Source organism: Artemia franciscana, unplaced genomic scaffold, assembly GCF_032884065.1.
Source record: "Artemia franciscana unplaced genomic scaffold, ASM3288406v1 Scaffold_757, whole genome shotgun sequence".
NCBI lineage: Eukaryota > Metazoa > Arthropoda > Branchiopoda > Anostraca > Artemiidae > Artemia > Artemia franciscana.
In genome coordinates, this window is record NW_027067641.1 from 97,411 (window position 1) to 113,395 (window position 15,985).

General features: G+C 36.5%; 1 protein-coding gene across 1 annotated transcript; it reads left to right on the forward strand.

Annotated features, from left to right (window-relative positions):
* The first annotated feature begins 6,120 nt into the window (after window positions 1-6,120).
* LOC136043608 (uncharacterized) lies at window positions 6,121-7,131 on the forward strand. Its single transcript, XM_065728514.1, has one exon. The coding sequence runs from the start codon at window positions 6,121-6,123 to the stop codon at window positions 7,129-7,131; it is 1,011 nt and encodes a 336-aa protein (XP_065584586.1).
* Window positions 7,132-15,985: the final 8,854 nt, after the last annotated feature.

Consider the following 15,985-nt stretch of genomic DNA (forward strand, 5'->3'; position numbering starts at 1 on the left):
GTATGCTCTTGAAGACAACCAGGGGCTAGTTTCTTTCTGAATCCTTAAACTCTTAAATTTGCACAATAACTTCCAAATTAAAATCAAAAAAGCCCCCTCCAAAATTTATACGGCCATCCCTTCCATAAAAAGCTTACACGCATCTGTCAATTTTTTATATCTCTTTTTCCGTAGCTACTGAGGTTTGTTTAACCCTAAAGACATTTTTATGTGTCTTGGAAGATAATTTAGTTATGTGAACAAATTGGTCAATTCTGCACAGTGGGCTTTTCATTGTTTTATAGGGTTTTCAGGCCCAAATAAAAAATTCTTTTTAGACCTTTAATCTCAGAGATTTATGTCAGATGTATTTGGAAAAGAGCAGAAGAGAGGGGGAGTAGTTATCTTCCCATCACTTTTGGCCCTTAAAAGTGAACTAAAGGGAACCTCCTTCTCTAGAGTTCAATACCACCTTTTTAAAAAAAATTTTTACAAACATCAGGGCCAAAGCTTAAGACCCTTCCCCTCATTTCTGTAGGATTTTTGTTTCTGGGGGACAAATAGATCTTTCTCCAAATTTTGACCGGGTACATTTGTTAAAAAAAAGGGCGTATGGTTTTGTTTTTGCCGTTCGCTCACATTTAATTGGAAAAGGACAATACAACTTTTAATTTCTAATGGAATGATACCCTTTTGAGGTGTATGTGACCATCCCTTAAATAATTTACGAAAAATATACAGCTAGCATAACTTATAGTCCTTACCCCAGGGGCAATGGAATGTTTACATCCCAAAAGACATAATTATTCGACCTTTCAAATTTCTTGAACGAAAGAGAAATCTCATTATTTTTATTGATCATTTTTTAGGAATGACGAGAGGGGAAGGTTCTGACTGCTCTTCAATCACTTCTGAAACTTAAAAAAGGCATACAATCTTCCAATTTTCTCTTAAATTAGCTACTTTCAAAGCAATATTGCACTGCTAAGGAATAAATGTCAAACATGCCCACTTCTCGATAATAAATGCTGTATATAAACAATGTTTGAAATTCATAACTTAAACCTTAATCGAGTTCTGCTAAGTGTAGAAATCCCAAGGACTTTGTTACTGGACCTTTCATCTTGCTGAACAAAGCACCTGACCGAAAATTTTGATTTCATGTGTTAGATAAATGAGGGGTGTGAGGGGCTGGCTTCCTTTTAATTACTTTTGACTCGCAGAAAGCAATAAAAGAAGTTTCAATTTCTAACCAAATGGGCTCCTTAAAAAGTTCTTAAGACAACTCCTTCAATATAATATGCCTGGGTCAGAAAATACCTTTTACCCGTTTAAATTTTTACTTAGGCAATATTAATGAAGGCTAGTCTGATTTTAGATAGGTAGGTTTTAGGTAGGTAAGTAGGTAGATAGATTTTTATTTACGACCTTTATATCACATACATATCAGTTAGTCACAAAAAGGCCGTTTTGAGCCTTTAGTAGTGACTACATTCATGTTACTTTAATCATCAATAATACTAACCCATTAAATACACAAAAAAATATAATATTTCAAACAATTACTCAGGCCTGAAAAATTCTGGATAGGACACTCTCATTCAATATGCTTCTTTGCATTATCTTGATCATTCATCATTCAAAAATTCATTTTTAACCTGCGCTTAAGCTCTGGGAGACTCTCAGATTCCCTCCTATACTATGAGAATGCATTCCAAATTGTCGGGTCTATGTGTTGTCACATGTCCTGATCACGCTGTATTCCTCACCATATTATTCAGATCAGTTTCATCTATGGTAAAATACTGATAGTAAAATGAACTATGTTCAAAATAACTTCTAAAAACTTCAGGTCCTAAGTTATTCAAGCACTGAAAAACAAAAAATGCCTATATTTGTATCTCTAATTGGACTTACATTTAATGGATTCAAATTTTTAAATATACTTAACTTACTATCAGTTCCTCGGTCATAATTTCCAATAGTCCGAACAGCTTTATTTTGCTGTACCTGTGCTCTCTCATAATTTGTGTAAAATTTAATCGCCCATATCATACATCCATAATTAATATAAGACGATACCAACGAATGGTACTATGACAGCAGTACTTTAGTTCAAAAATAATATTTAAGCTTACACAACATCCCAACACCTCTGACACTTTACAGGAAATCACACCAATATTTTTTATCCAGCTGAGTTTATTGTCCACTATAAATCCCAGATATCGAGTTTCTTGAACTTCCGCTAGAGTAGTTCCATTATATGTAATAGCTCATGGAGAAATGGTAGGCACCGTTCTATTCTAGTGAATGTCATAAAAAATGTTTTGTTTCTATTTATTGCAAGCCAACTAAAATAGACGAATGTGTTCAATCCTTTAAATTCTTCATTAGCATTATCAGTAGGTTCATTGAGAGTTTTTCTTGTAACTTTAAAGTGCAGTATCATCTGCAAATGAAGTGATTTTGCTCTGTAGTATGTAAAATTGCATACTATCACTAATATCTACTATATCGTATACTATCACCTAGGACTGAACCCTGCGGAGCTCCACTAGTAATCGGATAAAATCTAGAAACCGAAGAATCTAATATCACTCTTAAGAATAATCTACTAAAATAAGATTCAAGCCATTTAAAATAATCATTTTTATTCCTAGGCAACGTAATCTTTTCAATAAAATGCTCAAATTTACTGTATCAAAAGATTTCTTAAATCTATAAAATTTGACATACAATTTTTTTTTGTCTAGTTCACTATTTACAGTATTCATCAGGTCCTCCAGTGATTGCACACTTGAATTAGCTGTCCTGATGCCAAATGGTGTCTCTGGTAATAATCAACATGCCATTGCTTTTCTTTTTCATAAATTTTTGACAAAAGTGGCAAAATCGATATAGGTCTCCAGTTTGAGATGTCAGTAAGCGATCTCACTTTTGGTGGCCGAACCACTTTTGCTAGCTTCAAAGGATCTGGAAATTGTCCTTCTTTAAAAGATAGATTTATCAGATAGACTAATATGGGCACTATTGTGGGTAGTATGGAGTTCATGTTATATGATCTATGGATTATTTTCAACAAAATAAATATCTCAAAATTTTCACTGGATGCATTTTAGAAAAGAGGCTGTGTTATTGGGAGGGGGGGGTATAGCTGCCCATTGACCAATTTTTTATTTCAATAAGGGTTTGTCATTTTGATTAGTCCTTCCATAGATTATCAGACCACCCTCCCACATGAAACCCGAAATATTAATAATGGTCAACTATCATAACCTATAGCCCTTGTAATATTGGTCTTGTATTTAAGGCCAACTTCTTGGACAGAATGGCTATTATAAATATGGATTAAATATTTTTGGGAAAATGAAGGCCGTTGGAGGGGCAGTTTCTCTCCAATAAATTTTAATTCTTAAATAAGGCATCGAAATATTGACTTTTCAATCTAATGAGCTCCTCGCGAAGTTTCTACGATAACTCCTTGTATACAAAGGGCTTGGTCATAAAAAAATAATTCAATTCTGAAGCTATAATTCTTCATTAGGAAGAGGAGCTTTGAGGCAATCGCAGTAGTAGTGTATGACTCATTCGGAGAAAAAAAACATTAAATGGGAAACCAAATCATAGATATCAACTATCCAATTCTGGATTTCCACAAATTAACGTCACTCCTAGGACCCCCTAACGACCTTCAAAGATATTAAAATAATTTGTCAAGTAAAACGAGTTTCATGAAAATATACAAACTTTTCTATATTGCCTGGCTCAGATTATATATTTGCAATTTTCTTTTTAGATCCTCCCTCCCTTTCAAGAAAAAAGTCCATAGAAACTTTCTTATGTTTTAAACCTGGGTATAGGTATCAAACTCCAAGTTAATCGTAAATTTCTTGTCAAGCAAGCGATGATTCTGCTTTGTCTAGAGCGACTGAAACCAGGACTATTTTTTAATTACGAGTAATTTTATTAGCTTAAGGAATAAAATAAGAAATAAGCCCTGCTAATAATATATTGACAACCAAACATCAATAACAAACGATCACAATTGAAACATTCTCTTCTGTCCTAAAGTTCCAGTAAAAAGAAAAATTAAATGGATAAATGGTCAAGATCACCTTTTAGCCTTTTCCTACCATAATTCAAAACTTTTATGACAATATCACATCTCAAAAGTTTACCTATTTTTTTCTGAACATATAGATAAAAATTATGTTTCTAGTATTCTTACAAAAGGGCTTCCCATATTATTTATATCTAATGTAAATGTTCAATTTTTTTAGATTATATTTTATTAACCTTTCAAATACAGTTTATCCTATTTATTACAGTACACCCCACATTAAGCGGACTTCCTCATATCTCATTTTTTTAAATATTTTTTTATCACTTTAACAACTCTGCCCCACTCAGGATTGATATGCAGGGTACTTTTTCTCTCTCAAACAACTCAAATTTTATACATAGATAATTCACCCCTAAGGGTGATAGGAAGCAAACCCTTGTATTCAACCATACCCTTGTAGTCATCTTTCTGTTTTGACCTGTCTTATCGAATTAAATTTTTTTCATGGGTACAACCAAGAGAGAAGTTATGACAACATAATTACTCCAAAAAGGGCCCACTCCCTTCGAATTCCAATCTGGAAACTTTTTAGGACCTTCAAGATGCAGGTTTTTGTTACATACTAGGTAATGTTTACTGTTGCTTGTTTTGTTATACGAAATGTTTACTTTTGGTTGTTACGTAATAAAAATTGCTTTCTTTTGATGGTTACATAATAGGGGTTGTTTACTCTTAGTTAATACGTAATAGGACGTATTAGAGGCCAATATGCAAGCGGGGAAGTTTTTAAAGGCATTATTCTTCAATATATATTTTAAGAAATTTCAAGGCATTCCAAGAAATTTTAGGCATTTTTTTCAAGATGTTTTTCAGGATGTTTCAAGACATTCCGAGATGTTTTTTAAAACATTTTTTTTTCAAGATGTTTTTCAAGACGTCTTAAAGAATTCCAAGACATTTCTTAAGATAATTTTTCTTCAAGACGTTTTCATGACGTTTCAAGAGGTTTTTAAGACATTTTAAATCTAGATTTTTCACAATTTCTTTTGTTGTTAAGTAATAGTGTAATGTTTACTTATGTTAAGGATGATGCGATCTCGCTTGACACACTAAGCTTCAAGGGGACCGTTCAGAATCTAAGCTTGTAAGTTAGGAGGACACACACGTGAGCACGTGGTTGGTATATAATACTTTAAAACATCACTTACTTCTATGACGTTTTTTCAGGAAACATTTATTAACTAAATATTTTTGTCCACATTACGTTTTCAACCGGATTCCCACTCAATGGTTATGTGCTTTGGACATTTGGACTATGAATGTCTTTCTAACATTTTACTTCGGCTAATATATTATAAATGAAAACTATTGAACTAAAGGAGAACTCCCTGTTCACGCACACTAGAACGACTAAATTGCTCACATGTTTCCAAACCATCATCCCCGACCAGCGTAACTACCCAGCAAAGCTATTGATTTTTGGTCTATTGAACACATACGCAAATTACATTACATTAGTGCTCTAACATGACCTAGACAGGTAAAGTTACATAGCTGAATGTACATAACACTTAATTTAGATATTTCACTACGTAAATGATTAAGTATCACAGTTTTATCCAGAAAAAATAAATTTAATGGACGCACACTGTTTTGCCGACAAATATTACTAATAAAAACAATTCTACAAAGCATTATTAAGAAAAAAAAACGCTTTTTGTTTAAAAACAAGAACCATGAGTTAAATAAAGATGGGAGCCCTAGAAGCCAATATAAGGGATGGAGGTTTATATTAGAGGTAAATTTAAGCCCTACTAAGCACTATTTCTTAGAGTTTTTAATAAAATTGCTGCGTCCCATTGAGCCAAGGCTATGCATACTCATGGCATTAGTACTCATGGCATGGTGAACTGCAGCAGTTGTCTTCTTCTATAGCCGCACGTGATTACTTGATTGTTGCTGGAGACTTCATCGCAAGAGTTGGTCCATCTGACCAGACCATAAGAAAAATCCTGGGAAAATTTGGACAGGGTCACAGGTGCGAGAATGGGCAGAGGTTGGTAAACTATGCCTTGATGAACCACCTTGTTATCACCAATATCATATTTCAACACAAACCTAGCCACCTCTTAACTCGGCATTCAAATGACGGTGTCACTAAGGCCCAAATTGACTTCATTCTCGAACGCCAGCGCTGGAGAAGCTCCGTGCAGGACTCTCGCTCTTACAATGGCGCGGACACAGGCTCACAGTCTGGATCTGACCACAGGCTCGTCGCAGCAAAAATTTTGCTACGTCTTGCAATTCGAAGAAAAAACAAGTCAAAGGTCGGCTTCGATATCGGTAAACTTCAAGACAAAGAAGTGCGGCAGGCCCTCAATTTGGAACTAACTAACCGGTTTGACGCCCTCAGCTCTGATGAAAACCTAACTCCCGATAAGAGATGGGAGACCTTTAAAACCGTGATGATAGAGACTGCCGATGAGATCCTAGGCCGAGCAAAAATCAAACTACAACACTGGATAACCGCTAGAACCCTCTCAATAGTCGATGAACGAAGACAAAAGATGGGAGGCCTTAAAGAAGAAACAAAGGAGTTACGCAGACAGGTAAAACGCTCTGTTCGGCTGGACCGCCGCCAAATGTGGGAAGATGCTGCCGAGTCATTAGAGAAAGCAGCACGCTTACATGACACCCGCATGCTTTACCAGATCCTGAAGGAATCCGTTGGTAAGAAAGGTGCTGTCTCAGAAATAATCAAAAACAGATCAGGAAAAATCATTAGTTGTCAGAAGGAACGTTCAGCAAGATGGAAGGATCACTGTCAGCTCCTCCTGAACCCATCCCCTTCATCTACTCATGATGCCTTCCCACCTTCCGTCTCTAAAGAGCCTTATTATATCGAGCTGGATACACCGACCAGAGCCGAAATACTAAAAGCGATCAAAACCCTAAAAAACCACAAAGCCCCAGGTGAAGACGGCCTCCCCCCGGAACTATACAAACAATGCCCTGAGGTCACTGCTGAACAGCTTCATGGCATTCTCGACGAAGTGTGGAGGACCAACACTTTTCCAAAAGACTAGAAGACATCAGTCATCCTCCCTTTCTATAAGAAAGGAGACAAAACCGAATGCAAAAATTACCGCGGAATAAGTCTCATAGACATTGCTGTCAAAATATTCGAAATCATACTCTTGAACCGCTTTAAAGGGGCAAGGGAGGAAAGAACTCGAGGAAATCAAGCCGGCTTTGGACCAGGTAGAGGGTATACTGATAATATCTTCGCCTTTCGCCTTTCTCATTATCCAGCAGTTTGAAAGATACAAACTACCCCTGATCTTGATGTTCCTGGACTTCATTGCTGCCTTCGACTCTGTCACTCGCCAGAAACCTTGGAAGATCCTGGAGAATGACGGAATGCCGCTGAAGTTTGTTGAACTGATGAAGGCATACTATGACGCTTCAGTGAGCCGAGTTAGAATCTATGGCGAAGAAACTGAAGAATTTCTGGTTGGGTTCGGAGTAAAACAAGGATGTGTCCTCTCTCCGACTCTGTTCAATTATTGCATCGATTGGCTGCTTGAAAATGCTCTATCGTCTTATCCAGGAGCGCAGGTTGGACAGAATCTCTCGCTGACTGATCTCGATATTTTGAGGTCATATTTTCGTTAAAAATATGATTTAAATTCAAGGGTTCATGTTTTCACCAGCACACCCTCTTTCATATACCATCTCAATTTGATAGCCTATGATTGACCATCTGACACCTTTGGGAACCCCCCCACTCACCATATATAAGACATTTTCCAAGTATTTTTCCTGTTAAGAATCATACATTAAAACTAATGGTCCATGTTTTAGCTAGCCACCCTCAACACCATATGCCAGTCGCAATTCCTGCCACTGTGCCACACTATGGCCAGCTTCCTGGCACCCTCTAGCACCATTCATGATTTCTGAGACATTTTCCAATTTTTTTTTAATGATCACATATTAAATCGGATAGCTCAGGTTCTAGTAGTCCATCCCGAAACAAGATGCCCCGGTGATTTTTCACGCCATTGTGGCAAACTACAAATGGAAAACGACATAATCTGGAGTATAATATCTCACCGCAGGGTATTTAATAGATTTTACTATAAACATACCTGTTTACACTAAAATTGATCTTCCATACTCAATAAATAATCCCTAAAAGGGGTTATTTTTTTATTGACTCCTTATTCACGCTACTATAGTAATATATGACTGACATGTGGCATCTCTATGATAGACTTTATCATGCCTAAGGGTTTTTAAACTAATTTTTCTGCAAAAAAATTGCTTTATAAACTAAACATTACCATTGTATACATTTGAACAGCCAAAGTTTGTCATTTCATTGTAAAATTCTGATTTTTTAAATATTTCCCAGCCCCCCTTCATCTTCTTATTTTTTAAATATTTTCCAAAGATATTCCTATTTATTGTTTAACAGGACTACAGAATCTAAATTTTTTCTTGTATAAGCCTTTTCTTCATTTCCACAACACGTTGTAACCCAGACCAAAAAATAGACACAAATACCAAAATGCAGAAATACAAGCAAACTCATGGAAATTATTATCAAACTGTAGAAGTCTTGAGGAACCTCTAGAATGAGGACCTTTGAGTATAAACCGTAACCAAACCCTAGAAATCCAGATCAATGCATAAAAATCAAGACCGAGCCGACTCAAACACATACACACAAAAAAAAACAAAGACATACCCAGAGGCATGAAAACAGATTCTCAGTCACACAAGCTCGGTCCGAGACATACAAAAAAAATACACAAAAATACAAATTAAAACCAAAAACACACAATGTCAGACACACAATAAGCACAAAGAAAGACACGGGGACATGTAAACACACATTCAGTCACAGAAGTACGCTAGAAAAGAGTAAAAACATACACAAAGTCAACAACACAAGCCAAAACAGTCAGCCTTGCAGAAAACCACAAAGACATACACGAATAAATGCAAAAAGACACTCAGTCAGATAGACACTGCGAGAGAGGGACAAAAAGAAACATATATACATAAAAAGTCATACACACAGACACAGAGAATCTGACATACAAAAACAAAAGGACAGACACAAAGACATGTAAGTAGATAATCGGTTAAACAGGCATTGTGAGAAAGAGACAAATAACACACTCAATAACACAGCTATAGACACAAAATCCAGAGTCAAACACGCAAAAATACAAGGACAGACACAGAGAAATGCAAAGATATGCCAAGTCATTGAAACACGGTGGGAAAGGCACAAACAAAAAACATTAAAAAACACAAAGTCGGAAACACAGAGTCAGACGCAAAAACACACAAAGCAATACACAGATAAACAGACGCTCAGTCACACATCCAAGCTAGGAGAGAGACAAAAAAACTCACACAAAAGCTCAGTTGGACACACAAACAAACTGAAACAGACACATGAAAACACAAAGACAGACACGACGACATGCAAATAGACGCCCAGTCCAACATGCATGGTATTAGAGAGAGAGAGAGACAAAAAACGCAAACGCAAACACACAAGCTCAGTTGCACAAGCACACGGAGTCAGGCAAACAAAAATACAAAGACAGACACGAGACATGCAAAAATACGCTTAGTCACAAAGCCATGGTAGAATTGAGACAAAAACCCAAATACCGAAAGAGAGACATGCAATCAGACACTTAATCACACAAGCACGGAGGAAGAAAGACAAAAAACACACAAGAAAACACAAAGTCAGACACACAAAACACAGAGTCAGAAAACACAATAACCTATACAAAGGCATGCAAACAGAATCTCTGTCAAACAAGCACGATGGGATAGAGGGAGAAAAAAATTAATTCAGAGACATGGACACATAGAGTAAGACAAATAAAATGATAAAATAGACACAAGGACATGCAAAAAGAGGCTCAGTCACACGAGCAAGGTGAGACAAAGACAAGAAACGCATACAAGAACACAGGAAGACTTACAAACATATAAGCACACACAGTAAGACACAAAAAATCAAAGAAGGACAAACAAATACGCAAAAAGCCATTCAGTTATACAGGCAAGGTGGAAGAGAAACAAAAATATAAGCAAAAACACAAAGTCAGACAAACTTACGCAAAGGGTTAGATACAAAAAAACCTCAAAGATAGACACAGAGACATGCAATCAGATAATCACTCACAAAGGTAAGGTTAGGAGAGAGAGAAAAAACAACAAAACACTAGATCAGACACACATACACACAGAGTCAGACATACGCAAAATAACAAAAACAGACAAAGAGACATGCAAAAAGACGCTCTGTCACCCAGGCAAGCTGGTAGTGAGATGAAAACATAAACAAAAACACAAATCCATACAACAAAACACATTGAGTCAGAAACAAAAGAACAGACACAGAGACTTGCTAACAGGTGTTCAGTCACACAAGCATGGTGGGAGAGAGATAAGTCAAACGCAAAAACTCACAGAGCCAGACATAAAAAACACAAAGACAGACACAAAAACATGCTCTCCAGACTTTCAGTCAAATAAGTCAGACGCACAAAAAAACGAAAGAAAAAGTGAAATGAAAACAGATGATCATGACAAACACGTTGAAAGGGAAGCAAAAACACAAAGACCGACGCAGAGACATGCAAACAGATGCTCAGTCACGCAGGCACGTTGATAGAGAGACAAAAACACAAAAATATATGAGTCAGACATACAAACATACAAACACACAAATACAAAGAGTCAAACACACAAAAATACAAAATAATATATAAAAACACACAAACAGACTCTCAACTACACTCAAAAGTACAAGGTCAAATACCATAAATCACTGAAACAGTCACGGAAAACAAGAGACAGACAAAGAAACATGAAACAGACACTCAGTCACACAGGCACGCTAAAAAGGAGACGAAGACATACACAAAAACAAACAGTTCTACATAAAATCACTTAGTCAGACACACAAAAAAACAAACACAGACAAAGGGACATGCAAACAAATCCTCAATCGGAAAACCACAGAGATATAGAGCAAATTCAGACACACGAAAACACAAAGACAGACACTGAAACGCACAAACAGATACTCATTCACAAAACCATGATTGGAGAGTGAAAAATAACACAATTTCAGAGATAAAAAAAAGCTAGACACACAAAAATCCCAAAGACAGACACAGCGACATACTGTCAGAAGCTCAGTAGCACTGGCATGCTGAGAGAGAGATAAAAGCACACACAAACACACAGTCAGACAAACAAGCAGACAAACACTCAAACCTGGTGACAAAAAGACAAAAATACATGCTAACACACACTAAAATGCTACATCATACACACAAACACAGAGATAGACACATAAAATAAACAAAAACAGACACATACACAAGATAACTGACGCTTAGTCACACAGGCATGATAGAAGAGAAAAAACCACACCAAAGCACAATTCAGACACATAAAACACATAGTTAGATAAACAAAAACACAGAGTCAGACACCCAAAAAACACAGAGAAACACACAAAAACACAAAATCAAACACAGAAACATGCAAACAGACGATCATTCACACAAGCACGATGGAGACAAAAAACATAAATAAAAGCTTAAATTTCAGACGCAGAGAATTCAGAGTCAAAGGCACAAAACCACAAAGATAGACACAGAGACATACAAACAGAACCTTTCACCCGAAAATAGTAAGAGAGAGAGACTTAAAATACGCACCAAAAAAACATACGGTAATACACAAAAATTGCCAACAGACAGAGTCAGACAAAAACGCAAAGACAGACACAGAGATATTTAAACAGACGTATATGCAAACAGGAAAGATAAGACAGAGACGAAAAAACAAACAAAAAGTAAGACACACAAAGACACAGATTCGGACACAAGAAAACATAATTTCAGACAAAGGATATGGAAACAGACTCTCGGTCACACAAGCATGTTGAGTGAGAGAGCAAAAAAACACATACAAAAGCACAAAGTCAGACAGAGCGACATGCAAACTGGCACTCAGTCATACCAGTACGATGGGAGAGAGACAAAAAGCATACAAAAACCAACATTTAGACACACAAACACAAAGAATTAGACACATGAAAACGCATTGTCAGACAATAAGACATGCAAACAGACTCTCAGTCACAGAAACACGGTGGGAGAGAAAAAAATAAATACAAAAAATACAACTCAGATTCAAACACGCAGAGTCAACCGCAAAAAAAAACCACAAAGACAGACACAGAGACATGCAAAGAGACACTCAGTCACACAAGCAAAGAGTGGAGAGAGAAAAAACAAAAATAATAAAAGCTGTCAGTCACATAATCACATTGAGTCAGACATATGAAAACACAATGATGGACACAGAGAAATAAAAAGAGACTCTCAGTCAATTAAGTCAGACGCAGAAAAATAATCAAAGACGGAAATAGAGATATTCAAACATATCCTCAGTCACAGACACAGTGGAACAGAGAATAGAACTAAAGGACAGATGCAAAAACATACAAACACATTCTCAGTCAAACAGACACGGGGAGAGAGAGACAAAAAACATACTGAAAAACACAGTCACACACACATACCCAAAGTCAAAAAAAAAACAATAAAGACAGACAGAGAGAATAGCAAAGAGACACTCAGTCACACAGGCTCGGTGGGAGAGAAAGAAAATATAAAAAACCCAAAACAGGACGCACAAAAACACAGAGTAAGACGCAAAAAACACACAGACAGACATAAACAAACAGACGTTAAGTCAAAAATGAATACTGAGAGAGAGACCAAAAACACACAAAAACTCAGTTAGACACACAAACACACAGCATCAGACATATGTGAACACAAACACAGACGCAGGGACATGCAAACAGACACCCGGTCACACAAGCATGGTGATATATAGACACAAAAAACACAAAAACAAAAACAAAAAGTCAGACACAGAAACGCACAGAGTCAGACATGCAAAAAAAAGATAGACACAGAGACAAAGCACCAGACACTCAATCACACAAGCACAGAGGAAAAAAGACAAAATCACACTAAAAACACAAAGCTAGACACACAAACACACGAACACAGACATAGAGACATGCAAACAGACCCTCAGTCTTATAGGCAGAGTACGAGAGAGAGAGAGAAAAAGCAGACAAAAACAAAATTCAGACACACAAAAACACAAAGACAGACACGGAAACACACAAACAGACACTCAGTCACACAGCCACGGTGGGAGAGAGACAAAAGAACACGTAGTCAGACGTACAAGCACAAACAGTCAGACTAAAGAAAATCCAAGAGAGAGAGAGAGAACATATTGGCAGAAGAATATTACCTAGGCTTGGTGAAAGACAGATAAAAACACACACAAAAATAAAGAGTCAGACAAAACAAGCAGACAAAAACTCAAACAAGCTGAGAGAAAGACGAAAAATCACACACACCAAAACACCTTGTCATACATAGAAAACACAGACCCTCAGTCAAACAGGCATGGTACGAGAGGAAAAAACACACACAAAACTCAATGTGGATGCATAAAACACAAAGTCAGACACACAAAAACATAATGTCTGACACACAAAAACAAAAACAAGGGCACAGAGATATGCTAACAGATGTTCAGTCAAAGATGTACGGTGAGAGCGAGAGAGAAAAAAACGTGCAAAAATACAGTTAGACACAAAAACACACTGAGTAAAACACAAAAAACACAAAGACAGACAAAGAGACATTCTAAGAGACACTCATTCCCGCAAGCACGAAGGGAGAGGGACAAAAAACATACAAAGCACAAATGTCAGACACATAGCACAAAGCACAAGAGAAATGCAAAAAGACTCCCAGTTACTGAGGTACAGTGGGGAAGAAACAAAGACAAAACATTAAAAAAAACAAAGTCGGAAACACAAAAACGCAGAGTCAGACGCAATTGACACATTGACAGAGACAGACAAACAGAAGTTCAGTCGCACATGAAAGCCGGGAGAAAAATGAAAAACACACACAAAAACTCAGTTAGACACACAAACAGACTGAAAAAGACACAAGAAAACATAAATACAGACACATTGACATGTAAACAGACGCCAAGTCAAACCAGCATGGTGAGGAGAGATACACAAAAAAACAGAAAAACAGAAACTAAGTCGCACAAACACAGAGAATCAGACAAACAAAAGCACAAAGACAGATACAGAGATATGCCAAGAGACACTCAGTCAAACAGCCATGGTGTAATAGAGACAAAAATCCAAATACAGATAGAGAGACATACACGGAGAAAGAGAGACAAAAAATTAAATAAAAGCTTAAAGTCAGACACACAAAACAGAGTGTCAGAAATATTAAAACACAATAATAGATAGAGAGACATACAAACAGACTCTTAGTCACACAAGCATGGTGGGATAGAGGGGAAAAACAAAAAATATAAATTCAGACACATGAACACATAGACAGTCAATCACACAAGCACGGAGAGAGAGAAACAAAAAATGAAATAAAAGCACAAAGTCAGACACACAAAACAAAGTGTCAGAAACATTAAAACACAATAATAGATAGAGAATTATACAAACAGACTCTCAGTCACACAAGCATGGTGGAATGTAGGGGAAAAACAAAAAACATAAATTGAGACACATTAACACATAAAGTCAGACAAATAAAAATGAAAAAAAAAACACACAAAAACATGCAAAAAGATTCTCAGTCACATAGGCAAGATGAAAGAAATAATAAACAGATATAAGAACACATTTTAACTTATAAAAAATATAAACACACAAACAAACACAGTAAGACACAAAAAACCATAAAAAAAGACAAAGATATACGCACACACACGCTCACACTATACGCTCACACAGGCATGCTGGGAGAGAAATAAATTACAAGCTAAAACCCAAAGCTTTACAACCAAAAAGAGAGAGACAGAAACACAAAATAAAAAGAACAGACACAAAGACATGCTAATAAATGTTCAGTCACACAAGCATGATGGGAGAGACAAAAAACACACACAAAAATATAAAGTCAAACGCAAAAACTCACAGAATCAGACACAAAAAACAAAGACAGTCGCAAAAACATGCACCCAGACACTCAGTCATTCAGGCAAGCTTAAAGAGAGACGTAAGCACACACAAAATAAAAAGGTCAGGCACACAATCACACGGTCATACACACAAACGCAGACAAAGAGACATACAAACAGACCCTCCGTCAAACAGGTACAGTGATAGAGTGACAAAATACACAAATATACAAAATTCAGACATATACACAAAAAATACAAAGTCAGATACAAAAACGCAGGGACAACCACAAAAAAAACAAAGACAGACATTGAGAAATGCAAAAACACATTCAGTCACACAAGCAAAAAGGGAGAGATAGAAAAACAAACATTAAAACAAAAAGTAAGAAACACAAACGCACAAGCGTCAGAGACATGAAAAAACAATAACAGACACGGAGATGTAAAAACTGACTTTCAGTCACAAATGTCAGATGCAAGAAAAACCAAAGACAGAAACAGAGAAATGAAAACACATTCTCAATGACAGACACGGTGGAAGAGAAAAACAAAGACAGACCCAGAGACATGCAGACTGATGCTCAGTCACGCAGGCACAATGAGAGAGAGAGAGAGACTAAAAATACAAAAACATAAGAGTGAGACAAACAAACATAAAAACATACAGAAACACGCAAATAGACTCTCTTTTACACGGGTAGGCTGGGATAGAGATAAAAACACTCACAAAAACACCAAGTCTTATAACTAAACACATAGATTCAGAAACAAAAACAACAAGAATAGACACAGAGACATTAAAAAAGATGGTCAGCCACAGTGAGAGGGAGACAAATAACAAAC

Coding starts and splice junctions, on each gene's coding strand:
- LOC136043608 (XM_065728514.1), top strand. CDS start 6,121: ATGAACCACCTTGTTATCACCAATATCATATTTCAACACAAACCTAGC.